Source organism: Rousettus aegyptiacus, unplaced genomic scaffold (assembly GCF_014176215.1).
Source record: "Rousettus aegyptiacus isolate mRouAeg1 unplaced genomic scaffold, mRouAeg1.p scaffold_m13_p_6, whole genome shotgun sequence".
NCBI classification, from domain to species: domain Eukaryota; kingdom Metazoa; phylum Chordata; class Mammalia; order Chiroptera; family Pteropodidae; genus Rousettus; species Rousettus aegyptiacus.
Window position 1 is genome coordinate 47,793,069 of NW_023416309.1, and position 14,575 is coordinate 47,807,643.

Genomic DNA, 14,575 nt, shown 5'->3' on the forward strand with positions numbered 1-14,575 from the left:
TTTGAAAATCATAAATATGATAAGGGTCTAGTATCCAGAATATATAAAGAACTCTTACAACTTAACAACAAAAATATAACTCAATTTATAAAGGGGCAAAGGACCAGAATAGATATTGCTTTATGAAAGAAATACAAATGGTCAACAAGCACATGATAAAAAGTTCAATCTCTAGTCATTAAGGAAATGCAAATCAAAACCACAGAGATGCCATTTCACACGTATTAGGATGGCTGTTGTCAAAAAAAAAAAAAAAAAAAAAAAAAAGCAAGTGTTGGTGAGAATAGAAAGAAATTGGAACCATAACATTGCTGGTTGGAATGGTACGGCCACTGTGGAAAACAGTTTAGCAGTGCCAAAAAAGTTAAATGTAAAATTACCATGTCACCCAGCAATTCCACTCCTAAATATTTATTCTAAAGAACTGAAAATAGGTATGCAAACAAAACTTATATGCAAAGTTTATAGCATTATTTACTATGGCAAAAGTGTGGAAAGAACCCAGGTATCTATCAAAATGTATTCTATCCTATAAGGGGATATTATTCAGCCGAAAGGAGGCGTGAAAAACTGATACACGCTGTAAAATGGATAAACCTTGAAGATATGCCGAGCAAAAGAAGTCAGACACAAAAAAAGTCACATAAGATTCCACTTATATGTAATATTCAGAATTATTAAATCAATAGAAATAGAAAGTAAATTCGAGTTTTTCAAGGCTGCAGGGAGGAGAGAATGTGGAGTGGTTGCTTGATGGGGTCAGGGTTCCCTTTTGGGGGTGAAGGAAATGTTTCGGAATTAACTAAAGGTGACGTTTGTACAACATTGTGAATGTACTAAATGCTGCTAAATTGTACTTAAAATGGTTCATTCTGTGTTATGTGAATTTTACCTCAGTTAAAAACAATGTGGGGAAGCAGGTTGGAACCATCTGAAATTCTGTGCCTTTCCTATTTGAATTGGACACCTGGTCAGTAATAGGCAAGTGAGTAAGCTATTTCGGTCGACAAATAGATACATCCTTCAGTGTCTTCTGCATCCAGTGCAGGCAAAGTACTTCATTTTCATGAAACTATGGCCTCGTCTGTAATGAAGTGGTCAGTCTCATCTCATTTGTGGACAATATGACTGGAGTATTTCTAAAAGTGCTCAATAATTGATAGACCATGGTCCGCATTAAACCGGGCATGTTTTTTGTTAATCTCAAACCAGATACTTACTATTTGAGCCAATGGTTAAAAACAGAGGTTTCATAAACATCCAGTGTTTCAGGTTTTCTAGAGAGAAAAACATCTGACCACCTTGTGACTCCGGGCTCACATTACTACATGGTGACAGTCAGCCAGGTCGAGAGCAAGTGCCAACTTTCTCTCTCTCTCCCTCTCTCTCTCTCACTTCTGTCTGTCTGTCTGTCTGTCTGTCGCTCTCCCTCTATCTCTTTCCCTCTGTCTGCCTGTCTGTCTATCTCTCTGTCTCTGTTTCTGTCTGTCTGTCTGTCTGTCTCTCTCCTGCCTCCCCATTCTGCCTTTATGTTACTTGCCAGGATAGTCACCCTCCCTTCACACCCCCCACTTCATAGTGTCACACCTGAACATAAATTTCACCTTTAGATCCTCTTTTAAAGAATTGTTAGCAAAGTCTGCCATCGAAATATAAATCTGCCATCTGTGAGAAGAGGGCAAAGTCCCTGGTGCAACAATTCGTTCTCATAACTGAAAAGGGGAGCACAGGTAAGAATCTCGTAATTTGACAGTGGCATTGGGGCAGAGAGAAGAATTCTAAAGCTTGAAATACTATCAGACTGGTAGCAGCACTGCAGGCTGAGGGGAGGGGTTGATGGTGGGCAGGATGGGTGAGCACAAATCAGGTGTCTTTTCCCTTTGGCACTGCTACCCACTCCGCCAGTTTTGCAATCTTCCTTTCTTGGCTTGGGTTAAGGTGGCTGGCATAAAAACCATGAACTGCACAGCTGACTTTTGAACATACTCTACCTCTTAGATTGCCACTTCACCATACAAGTCAGATAAGGCTGGATTCCCCAAATCCCCAGGTTCCTAGAATCCCGGCAGGTAGTCACAATAGCACCCATTGTTAGGTACCCTAGCACCTATGGGGCTTCGTTTTATGTTTTGTTTGTTTCCTTTCTATTCTCCTAAACAATGTGGAAGAAGCCAAGGAAGTGGGGACAGTCATCTCCATTTCTGGAAGTTCAGTTTTCCTCCATAAAATGGAGAGGGACAACCTCAAATTCAGGTAATAGCCAATCAGGAGGCAGAAAAATGATAACAGTGACTTAGGGTTTCTTGAGACTGTTACTGCTGCCACACAGAGTCCCTAAGTTTTATAGCCTTGGTTGGAGCAGAAGGAAGCATATTCCTTGATGGAGAAAAGTCCCCATGTCACCTAATCACACCTGCCCCAGAGCTCTAAGAACAACGGCGACCATAATCTGATAAGACTCTATGTTGCGCTTGCTTGGCTCTCTTGATTTGGAGTAGGAATGTTGTCTCATCTCTGAGATATTATTCCATAGGGCATTGCAGTAAACTTTGAAGAATGCAAATTCTGAACTTCTTTTGCCATCACCTGTAAGTTGCCAGACAAATTAATCTTGTAGCTAGTCTTTCTGAGGAAAAAAATGCGTTGTGATTTTGTAGATTTTGATGGGGAAGCAGGAATGGAAATGGTGAGTGAACTTGGATAAGTCACTTTACCCTGGGGAACATCTACAGTCTTGCCTGTAAAATGTGGCTTCATGATATCAGTTGGATTAAATTAGATCCATGCAATCAGCCCAGCCTGTCGTGCAGTCAAGTGCTCACGTTTGCTGCTTTTACTAACCTGATCAAGTCTGAAAGCTGTGAGACAAGACTGAGCCCCTCTCAGCAGAGTGGTTTGAAGCTGAGTTTGGCTGGGAACTATAAGAACACCTGGACTGGAAAAGCCTTCGTTGTTTTTGTTTCCTTGAGATCTATCTCTTCCTGACCTAAATCTTCGACGGTCACCTGCTACCATGTGTCAGGTCCATTTCTCAGCACGCTTTCTGCATTCCTGATTAATGCTGTCTCTGGTAATAATGGTCCTCCAGACTCCCTGGAGGAGAGGACATTGGACATAGCAGGTTGTGATACTGTTGACCTCTGAGCACTGCTTGATACTTCAAAAATAGAACGCATGAAAAGCAAAGTAAGCAAGACAGAAAATGTTGAAAATCACATATCATCGCTTATATGTGAGATATAAACCTAAAAACAACAAATGAACAGGACAAACAACAGAGACTCATGGACATGGACTAGAGACTAGTGGTTACCAGAGGGGAGGGGGTCGGTAGATGGGGTAAAGGAGGTCAAATATAGGGGGGTAGCGGGAGAGTGAAATGGTTAAAGGAGATCAAATATAAGGTAGCTGAAGGAGACTGGACTTTGGGTGGTAAACACACAATAGAATATGCAGATGTCAAATTATAATGTACACCTGAAAATTATATAATTGTATTAACCAACGTTACCCCAATAAACTTAAAGAAAGAAAGAAGGAAAGGAAGAAAGCAAGCAAGCACTAAGCAAGGCATATGTGGCCAGCAGGAAATATCCTTCCTGCAGAACACTTGGTTTCTGAAATCTGTGATGTCACCTCTACAGGGGTTCTCTCTTCCAGCTGGAAGAGTCCTCCCTGAGCCTTGGTCTTCCTGGGCAGCGGGATCCTCCAGAGTGCCCTTCTCTGACTGCCAGCTTATGTTGGGTCCAGAAGGTTCTCTTCTAGGTTTTGTGGGCCAGCAATAAAAGGGCAATCATTTCTCAAAACTGTCTGGGAAATGATTAACTTGTTTTCCTTTGATCCTTTGCACCTTGTGGGAGGAGAGTCAAGTGTTGCGGGGAGGGAGACGCCTTCTATTCTATTCTAAAGTAAACGGTGGGAGAAATTCTGGTGCTAGGGCAGTCCAATTCTGCTATTTGGAGGATTAGAAGCCGTGTGTGTGTGTGTGTGTGTGTGTGTGTGTGTGTGTGTGTGTGTGTATGTGTGTCTTCTGTAAACAGAACTATTGAATAAAAATATACTGCTATTTCCTCTAACTTTTTCTTTCTTTCTTTCTTTCTTTCTTTTTTTTTTTTAAAGGCCTGAATTTCCTGCTGCTATTCACAAAGATGCTTTTTATCTTTAACTCCTTGTTTTCCCCACTTCCAACTCCGGCACTGCTCTGCATCCTGGCCATCGGAGCTGCCATCTTCCTGTGGCTGGTGAACAGACCTCAGCCATTCCTGCCTGCTGTCGATCTGAACAACCAGTCAGTGGGAATTGAGGTAATTACCAACGTCTTTTTGGTTTGTCTACCTTGATCAAACACAAACTGTAATACAAGATCTTAGGGTGATTTATAAAGGGGATTGGGTATAGTGTGGGAAGGTGAGCCAATTAAGTTAGCAATCAACAGAAAATCTAAAAATTTAAACTTCTGTTAATGGCATATTTTCTTCCATAACAAAAATGAAACCACTGCTAGGTCTTATGATCCAGTAACCTAGATTGGGGTTGGCAAATCACAACCCTCAGGGAAAATCCACGTGTGTGTGTGTGTGTGTGTGTGTGTGAGAGAGAGAGAGAGAGAGAGAGAGAGACTAGCAAGCTAAGAATGTTTTCTACATTTTAAAACAGATATGTAAAAAAGAATTTCTTTTAATTTAAAGAGGGACAGATCATACGTGTTCCACAAAGCCTACGCTTTTCACTGTCTAGCCATTTAAAGAAAACATTTGCCAACCCACAATCTGGGGTCAAAACTTTGGAGACAGGAGAATATTTTCATTGAGAAATTCAATGTCTGAAAACAGTAAAGAAGTTACTGAGTTAAATTCCAGCTTTGAGTTCACGGTCTTTCTTAAAACTGGTAGAAGTTAATCCCCTGACTTTCAGCAAATGGCGTGGCCTCTTACATCTCTGAGCAAAGAGAACACTCCAAGAGTGTTCTCTTCATCATTTTTCATCTTCAACCCTTTTCAGAGGAAAAAAGCATTCCCTTTTTTTTTTTGTAAAGCCGGCCCTTCCTGGTGTTTTTACGAACGTCTTTCCTCTGCTCAGAACTCCTTCTCGTGCCCCCACTCCTCCCTCCCTCTCTTACATTCAGGTGTGTTCGCATGTCCTTTGCTGACGTCGACCTCTGCTGCTGCTTCTGCTGCGTCAGGCCACCAAGGCCTTCCAATTGTTTTTCCCACCAGAGTTCTTGAAGGCTAGTCTGTTTGTTGATTTCCTTTTCTGAACTTCGACCCACTGAGATCCGACAATTACTACTACCATCTCCCCAAACTTCCCTGGGTCACTCACAATCTAACTTCCAAATTTAATGATTTCTCCTTCAGTCTCCCTCTCATTGGACTTGAATCTTCTTCTTTCTTGAAACTTCTTCTTTTGCCTTTCATAATATCGTTCAATGAGATTTCTTCCTGATTCTGAGACGGCCTTTCTTTGTCACTTAGGTTCTTTCCTTTCCTCATTCTACAGTTTCAGCCTCGTCGTCTCTGATTCCTCAAAAGTGGGAGTTGACAAACATGTTCTGTAAAGGCCAGCCGGTTAAGGCTCTGTAGCCTTCCAGGCTCTGTTATGTCCCAGCTCTGCTGGGAAACCACCAGGCAATGTGTAAATGAATGAACATGGCTGTGTTCCAATGCAACTTTATAAAAGCGGGTGACAGATTAGATGTGACCCCAGAGCAAAGTCTGCCTGTCAATCCCTGCTTCCAGTCCACACAGCTGAGAAGACCCCTCCTCTCCTAGGATTTGAAAATGGACCTGAAAGGCTATGACACCCAAATCTGACTTTCTAGTGGTGGCCTCTTCCTGAGTTCCAGTCCACCTCAGTGACTCCCGAAGAGCTCAAGCTCAGCCAGTGTCCTCGCTGCATGTCTTCTCCGCACACACTCACGCACACGTACCCACGTGTGCACTCTGTGTTCTTTCCTGTCTCACCTGCCCTATCTCAGTTAAATGCCTCTCTTCTTATTCAGTTACCAAATGTTGAGTCTGAATCATCTTTTATTCTTTCTTCTTCCTCAGGCCATGTATGAACACAGACAGCAAGACCATAGCTATCTTCCTTTACCCGACAAGGAATTTCATTTTTGACATTTTGAATTAATGTGACATTTTACGGAAATCTTCCCTGATGCTCTGGACCAGTCAGATCTCTTGTTACAGCCTCATGTGTTACCCTGTACTTTCATAGCCTGCTTTGTGTGCTTATTCAAGTGATGCCTATTTCTCTCTAATTTCGTAAGGGTTGGACCATACCCATAACTCCAATTGCAGATCCAGGATCCACCCTAGGGCCTGATTTTGTGGTTCTGACAGACATTTCTACATATCCCTATCTTCTACTCCTTCCTCAAATGACCTCGTTCTCCAGCTGCCCACCAGATTCTACAATGTGTTTTCTTTCCTCTGTGCCTTGATTCAGTCTGTTCCTTCACTCTGAATCATTCTTCTTTCCCTCCATTCTACTAAAACACATATTTCTGGAAAATGCTTATTTATCTTCAAAGTCTGTATTGAAATATCCTTTCTTCTCTGTAGCCTTTCTACTTCATACAGAATAGGTTGCTTCATTAGTCTTCCAAAACATATATGTTTATTACAGCATGCACATCACAGTATTATATTTGCACACTTTTCCTTCTCGTCCCACCCCCACTCAAAAAAAATAAAAAATTCTAGATAATGGCTCCCTTCTGAGGTGTTCACGGCCAGCGATTTTGTCTTAACTCACTTTTAACTCACTTTGCATCTACAGTATTTGCAGTGCCTGGAACACAGTATGCACTTCATAGATGTTTAAACTCGATGTGATCTTTTAAAAAATAAAAAGCTATAATGTTGTCTCTCCCATGTGTGTGCATGTTTGTGTATGCACGTGTGTGCGTATGCCTAGAGGGAGAAGGGGAGATTTCCAAAAACATAACTGTGACAGTCTCTGGGTTTCTATGACATAATGATACTACAATTTGAGATTTTAAAAATTGATCAGTTGAGTAGAAAGGGGTAATCCTTGTAACCTCAATAGTCAGCATTTACATTCTCTTTAATTCAATCTGTAAGGATTTAGAAAGGATCGGGAGAAACTCAGGCTTGGCCTAAACTTGATCTTTTGTCTTAGGGAGGAGCACGGAAGAGTGCAGTTCAGAAAAACAATGAACTGATCTCTTACTACTTCTCAGATGCCAAGACAATATATGAAACTTTCCAAAGAGGACTGGTTGTATCTGGTAAGCCTGACAGTCTCACCCGGTCTATAACAAGACCAGGAGGGGGACTTGTTGCATACCTTTGCTTCCCTGTCTCACTTATAAAACCTCAGTGTTGGCCTGAATACAATTCCAACACAGAAGATGGAGGGGACATTAGCACAGTGTCAGAATGGCTGCAGGAATCAGAAAAATCACAGAATCAGGAAACAGCGTAGGACAGCCTTAGGTTTGAAACCCAGCTCTTCCATTTCCAGCTGTGTGACCTTATGCAAACCACTTTGCCTCTCTGAATCTGTTCCTCATTTAACACAAGAGCTTCCCTGCCAAGTTGCTAAGGAATAGACAGTGCGGACCAGTATTTTGATTAAATCACTAGTACATTAGTACCTTACATTTGCTTAGGACATGCTTTTCATAGATGCAATGCCTTAGATGCAAAATCTTAGCCATAGTTAGCATTCAGGCTTCCTGACTTCTTACCTTGTCCTTGACCCCAGTGCCATGCTGCTGCTCTTAGTGTCACAGAGGTAATTATCTTTTGGTATTTCTTAGAAATGCCACCATATGGGCTTTGGTAGGTTCACTTGGAACGTAGCAGTCCTCAGTACTTTTATCTTTTATCATTAAACACAATGCTAGGTGCCCTAGTTTCCTTTCAAAATCAACTGGCCAGCAGCTCTCCCTACATCTTTTTTCCTTTTGGGCGGCATTCTGTCCAGGCATAGATTCGCCTGTGTGACTTCTTATCCCTCTCTTCCCTTTCGCCTTTATCTGTGACTATGACAATATTTACTAGCCAACTCCTGTCACATGATAACTATGCAGTAGGTGCTGCTCATATGCCATCTGCTTGACCTTCCCTAAACCTCTGGGATTACTTATTATCCCTCCCATACCTGGAAAATGTTGCAGAACATACTTCATTTAGAAAAATTTTTTCAACACTAAATTAAAATGAAATAAAGTCAAAATAGCCTCTCACGTAAGCAGATGTGGAAAATCTGGCCTGGCTATTTTTACAGGAAAAATGACACTTCTGGTCCTAACTGGAGTTCAATACATCAAACTTAACATATGCTTTTAACTCCTACCTGGCAGATGGTCTATGTTATGTTGCTAATCACCTGCTAGTAATGTTTAAAATATAGATCTTCTGGCTTCACCTTGTTAAACTGAATCAGATTTCTAGATAGTGAGACCTGAGAATCCGAACTTTTAACAAGGTTTTGGAGCAGGGTGAGGGTCTGCATGCCAGAGTTTCAACTCTGCTTAGCTTAGGGCAGCAATTTTGCTGAGTTGTTAATAGGTGGGCTCTTCGTAGAAGTCTACACTTTAGAGCAGAAGCTAGATCTGAGGTAAGTTAATCAAAGGCTAGGCTGTTGCCTAATCAGGACCTTGGCTAATTAGGCTAAAGCTGATTAGGGCACAGAGATTAATGAAACCTCAGTTGGTGGGCCTCTGCTAGAATTTTCATCAATAGGGATGTGATACAGAAGATGCAGTATGGTTTTTTCCACACTTATCAGCTCTGCCACTTACTGAGTGAGTTTGGAGAAGCCGTCTCTGTCTTGCCTGGCTCTTACTACCAGGGAGATTATGACAATTGGAAAGACCAAATGGGTGAATGTGAAGTAAGCATTCCATAGATGGTAGCTATCACCAGTGATTCATGTTAGTACAAACGATTGCATCGGTAAGCCGTAGGAGGCCCATACTCTGGGCTGGAGAGGTGGCTGTGAACTACCTAACAGGAATAGGACTTGCCCAGCTTCATAGAATATTGTATTCTGAGATTTTACTTCTTGAGCTATCATGCATCTATTCCAGCAGTAAGAAAAAGTACAACATTTCCTGTGGACAGTCTCCTCATTCATTTTCTGTATCTCTTCAATCAGAGTAGTTATCTCTTTCTTGCTTTCTTTCCTTTTTCTTCTTTCACTTAATCTGGAAGTTCACGTATTTACCTTTGCATTCCTAGTACCCTTTCTCTGACTGATTCCTTTTGGAAAGAACTGAATTGCTCTCAGGAGTTTGGCTAGAGCCTCTGTGTCAAATTCCCTTCCCTTCTACTTTTTTGATTTATAACTCCGTCTCATTTTGGCTTAGATGTGGGGCTTCTCAGCAAGCTAGACTTGTTCCTTACCTCGTTTCACAATTTCTGTGGTTTCTGTGGCTGAGATTGCTATTTGCTCTAGTAAATGGATGTTTCCACACTTATTTTAACTTTAATAAGGCTAAGTAGTGTAGATGTTTAATGACAAATTTAAAACACAACTGTAATGATACTGAAAGCAAATATACATGTGTGTACCTGTGTGTATTCATGTGTGTGTCCTGTGTGTGTGTGTGTGTGTGTGTCCTTGTAGTTCCAATGAGCCTCGATATCTCAGAAAAAACTCTCATATAAACAGGCGAAGTATGTTAACAGATGATGTGTGAGAGTAAACAAAATTTAACAAACAAGGGAAAGGTCCCGCTTTCCTAGCTGTAAAAGAAATGTAGACTAAAGTAATGATTTTTTGAAGATATGTTAAAATGTTACTATTTAGTGTCTATGACTTAATACATTACTTGCTGTATAAAAGAAAATTTTCACAATGAGTCTAGTAGGCAATATGGTGCTAGATATTAAAAACCTGAGCTATTCTGACCACCCCCACCCCTTCCCAATGAAGTTATTTCATTTTAAGGACTCTATTCTAAGAAAATGTTCTGAATTTGAAAAGATTAATTTGAAAACGTTTATCATAGAATTATTTAAGGTATCAACTTGGAAACAATCTAAATATCCACAATGAAAGTCAACTACAGTAGAACACTTCCTCAATTGGCCATGGTAATGCTGCTGAAATCTCTGCAGAGGACAAATAAGAACATGAGAAGGTTTATATCAAACAAGAAAAGGACGCGGGACAAATATATATATAAAAAATGGACATAACCCTGCAGAACTATTCAAAGGAACTCTGAAAAACAAAAATCAGTGCTCATATTGGTGTTTATTCGATGAGATTATTGCAATTTACATTGTGACCTTTTTTCTATTGCAGTATTATTATTATTATTATTATTATTAGGAAGTTCAATTCAAAATTATCCAATACAGGCTGTTTATATTTACTAATGGGCTTTTACTTATTCACATTATGCGGACAAGTCCCTGTTCGTGGCTTTCTCTGAACGCCTGTTACCATGGAAATCTCTTGTTCCAACACTTAGCCACCCGTTTTGTAGAATTTTCTAAATGTTTCAAGTGTAGTTTATAAGACTCTCTCTGCCTTTGAGAACTGAATACTTTCTGCCTTTGAATTTCCTTGGCACGTAAGAGAAGCTCGTATTCTTATTAGATTTATCCTTTGTGCCTTGTCTCTTCCTAATTCCCTTTTACCTTCTCTGGGCCAAAAGATTTGCAACTTGAGCTGATTTTCTTTTAATGTTATGTTTTTAGGCAATGGGCCTTGCTTGGGATATAGAAAACCAAATAAGCCCTACAGATGGCTGTCCTACAAACAGGTAAGCAGCCAGGCTCATGGTTTAGGAGAGACTTTTTTGCTAATGTGATATCCTGAGCGAATTTGGTCTCTTTTGGGTCTCGACTGCTTTCTCTATCTCTCTCTTTTGTAGGTGTCTCATCGAGCAGAGTACCTGGGCTCCTATTTCCTGCATAAAGGATATAACCCATCACCAGACCAATTTATTGGCATCTTTGCTCAGAATAGGCCAGAGGTAACCATGTTGAAGTTAACTCAAGGAAATGAGTCAGGCTAAATCTAAGGACTCTGCACCCCACCTCTAATCCAGCATTCTGACACTTGTTAATGATTCACCAAAGCTGTTTAAAGATCTCATATTCTTTAAATATTCTTGAAAATTTGTAAACACTTGAAAGAGTTATGACTCAGGGCCTCTTTAACTCCTGGTTGAATGTATAGCTCTCTAAGCTAGGTGTCACTTTAAGAAAGTCTGTGACATGAGAAAACAAGGAAGCAAATAAGGGACTGGCAAATAAGAGCTTATGGATGTTGTGGGAAGGGATGTAGTCACATTAGAATTGGAACTTGAGTGGTGTACCTGAACTGGTAAACCAAGGCATCCATTGCTACTGAGACTGGCCACTGAAAGCAAATCTTAGACATGAAGATGACTGGAATTACGATTATCCCTAAGTTCAAGTTAAGTCATGAGACCCAATGTTCTCAGAGAAAGTTTTGTATGCTTCATAATAATTAGCTGACGTGTGTAGTAGAGCCACTTGAAAATCTGAGAGGGCACTGTCTGCACTTTTTGGTGAACTGACATATTCTATCTTTGTTACGCCCAGCCTCTATGAGAAGAGACACCCTGGACTCCAGTTTAGGAACTTAACACCAAACCTAGAGTAATAGTCTGCTAGGGCTGCCAAAATGAAAAATACCACAGACTGAGTGGCTTAAACAACAGAAGTACATTTTCTCACAGTTCTGGAGGCCGATGTCCGAGATCAAGGTGTCGGCTGGTTTGGTTTCTCCTTAGCGCTCTTTTTGGCTTGAGGATGGCTGCCTGCTCACTGTATCCTCATGTGACCTTTTCTCAGTCATCTCTGGTGTCCCTCTTTCTCTTCTTGTGAGGACACTAATCATATTAGATTACAACCCACCCTATGTCTAACCTTAATTACCTCTTTAATCAGTGGCCTTGGGGTTAGGGCTTCATTCAGCCTGTAACACCTGACTGCTGTTTAAGGCAGATTCTGACTCACCTTTCCAGCTCACTTCCTGTCATTCTTCATTTCGTGCTTCCTAATGTATGTAGTAGAGTGATGTCATCCTATCCTGTCTTTGTTCATTTCCTCAACGGCTTCTCTGCCTCCACTTTTATAACCAAATCTTACTAGTCTTTCACAAAGCTCTGCCAAATTTTTATCACTTTCCCCAAACCAGTCCCAAGTAGACTTGACCCTGCCACTGAAAGCAACCTTCTTAAAACTCCTAATGGTTTCTATACCTCTTATGAATAGAACATTTTACTCTACCTTTGTTTCCTGGTCTACCTTTATATCTTAGTTGTCTCTCTGCCTATCTTATCTCCTTTACTTGACTGTACTTGGTAGCATTAGCAGTGACAGTCCTTAGGGCCCCACAGGGATTTTATTTTTTTAACACAAAGTAATCAAATAAGAATTTGTTGGCTAAATGACTAAATTCATACTTTTCTTTTCAAAGCATTCCCTAGTTCTTACTTGAATTTCTCTCCATATAGTGGACCATCTCGGAGTTAGCTTGTTACACGTACTCCATGGTGGTTGTGCCCCTGTATGATACCTTGGGACCAGAAGCTGTCGTGCACATTATCAACAAGGGTAAAACTTTGCTGTTGCATTATAACTTGGTCTTTCTTCATGATGAATAATTCCTCAGTATCCGCTCTTGTTAGCAGATTTGGAATGCAGTGACCAGACAAACATTCAGGTCTTTCTCGTCCTGTCGTTCTTAGGATATAATTTACAGGGAAGTTACGAAAAGTTCCTGAGGCAGGGATATGCACAATTAGAAGATTCAGTGAAATGCTTTAAAGTGGTATGGTATGACAATGTACTTTAGAAATAAAACTATTTACTTTGGCCAAACTGAATAAAAGGCCAGAGTGAGTGACTAAATCACTATGAAACTATGGATTAAATTTTCACTTCTTGAAAATCTGAGTCAGCACAGTTAACCAGCATGTACCAATGCCCATGATGAGTCTATAGAAAAAAAACTACCATTGTTAAAGAAACAAGTACAATTTCATTGTGCAAGTAACAGTCTGTTTGTATATCCAAGATGTTACTTTTTCCACAGAACTAGATTGAGTAGATTCATTTGAACTATACATAAAATTAGAGGTTTTCCATTTGTGTAAACAAGTACCAAACCAAATGCTAATATTTAGAATCCCAAATGCTTGTCTGCTAAAATCCCATCTCTCCCCAGCTTTCCCTTCAACTCCCTACTCCCCTCCCCAAAATAAAACACACTGACAGGACCATGCTGAAGTGATTCATACTCATTGTCTGTATTCTTAAGCAGAAGGAATTTGGGAGCTTCTCTAGAAACTGTAAACTGTTGGCAGTATGCAAGAAAATTCTGTGCTCTACTTCAATTAAGCTCATTTATGATCAATGGAATATTTCAGATTTTATGCATAATAAATCTGATAAGCAGATATAATATCTTTTGGGGACCCACTAGCTCAAAAATTTTCAAAACACTCTTCCTTTTTGCGAGGCAATTCAGTACATAGCAGAGCAGGATGACTTGTAGCTCTATTTCTTCTTTCAGCTGATCTTGCCATAGTGATCTGTGATACATTCCAAAAGGCATCGGTCCTGATAGAAAATGTGGAGAAGGGCCTCACTCCAGGTCTCAGAATAATCATCCTCATGAATCCCTTTGAAGATGACCTGAAGCAAAGAGGGGAGAAAAGTGGAGTTGAGATCTTATCCTTCTCTGAAGCTGAGGTAATGGTCTAAAACTCAACTCAAAGCTCAAAGGGTGGTCTGATGCCATGGGCACCTTACAGAACATCGACACCAGAGTGCAGGCTGTTGTTCTCCGGGATGATAAGAGTGGAGAAAATTAGACTCATGCTTTGAAGCTTTGAGAATAATTTCCCTGAGACAACTCAGAAACCATGCTGGGGAAGAGAAAAGTCTGTGGCCAGCATGCAAAGACTTTTCTAAGTAGAGAATTTATAAATACAGAGGTTAGTGGTCGTGAATGATATGGTCCTGCAGCTGGGCTTCCTGAGTTCACAGTCCAGCTTCACACCTGTCAATTAGGCAACCTGGGGCAAGTTACTCCACATCTCCCTTTCTCTTTCTGTAAAATGAAGATACCATAATCCCTACTTTACAGAGGAGTTACTTTAGAGTTAACTGGCTTAATATATATAATGTGCTCAAGACAGTGACTGGTATGTAGTAAGCCTTGAAATGTCAACTATTCATATTATTCAAAAAGATTTAGCAATGGTCCTAGATGACTGAACCTTAAGAGTACAATGGGAAGTTTGGATATTTGGGATCTGCCCCTTTAAGGTTTATATTCTAAGTAAACCTTATGCTCTTCCCTGGGGCTTTCTGGGCCTGATCCAGGATGGAATTTGGGTTATATTCCCACAGATGTATTCTCCTGGAAAAGGGAAAGAGAGGGCTGTATTTGTCATAAGTCTGTCCATCTTAAGTAATGTCTTTCTTTTTTGGTTTTCTGTTCATGTAGAATATAGGCAGAGAGAACTTCAAAAAACCCGTGGTAAGTTTCCTTCTGCTCAACTTTGAATCTTGTACGATCAACTTGCAAAGTTCATGGTAGACTAAGT

The 14,575-nt window shown here is 40.5% G+C and overlaps 1 protein-coding gene across 5 annotated transcripts in view; it reads left to right on the forward strand.

Moving 5' to 3' along the window:
- The window catches only part of ACSL5 (acyl-CoA synthetase long chain family member 5), a 41,960-nt gene that overhangs the window by 12,998 nt on the left and 14,387 nt on the right, over positions 1 to 14,575 (forward strand). For 4 of the 5 annotated variants that reach the window (XM_016159753.2, XM_016159752.2, XM_016159754.2 and 1 more), the window contains exons 2-8: positions 4,120 to 4,304; positions 7,147 to 7,255; positions 10,686 to 10,750; positions 10,862 to 10,963; positions 12,476 to 12,575; positions 13,537 to 13,715; positions 14,476 to 14,508. In XM_016159753.2, the coding sequence (XP_016015239.2) occupies positions 4,149 to 4,304; positions 7,147 to 7,255; positions 10,686 to 10,750; positions 10,862 to 10,963; positions 12,476 to 12,575; positions 13,537 to 13,715; positions 14,476 to 14,508 (744 nt within the window). In that variant the 5' untranslated portion in view covers positions 4,120 to 4,148. Of the gene's footprint in view, positions 1 to 1,529; positions 1,731 to 4,119; positions 4,305 to 7,146; positions 7,256 to 10,685; positions 10,751 to 10,861; positions 10,964 to 12,475; positions 12,576 to 13,536; positions 13,716 to 14,475; positions 14,509 to 14,575 lie in introns of those variants that run through there. The other variant, XM_016159755.2, reaches the window with a different exon arrangement.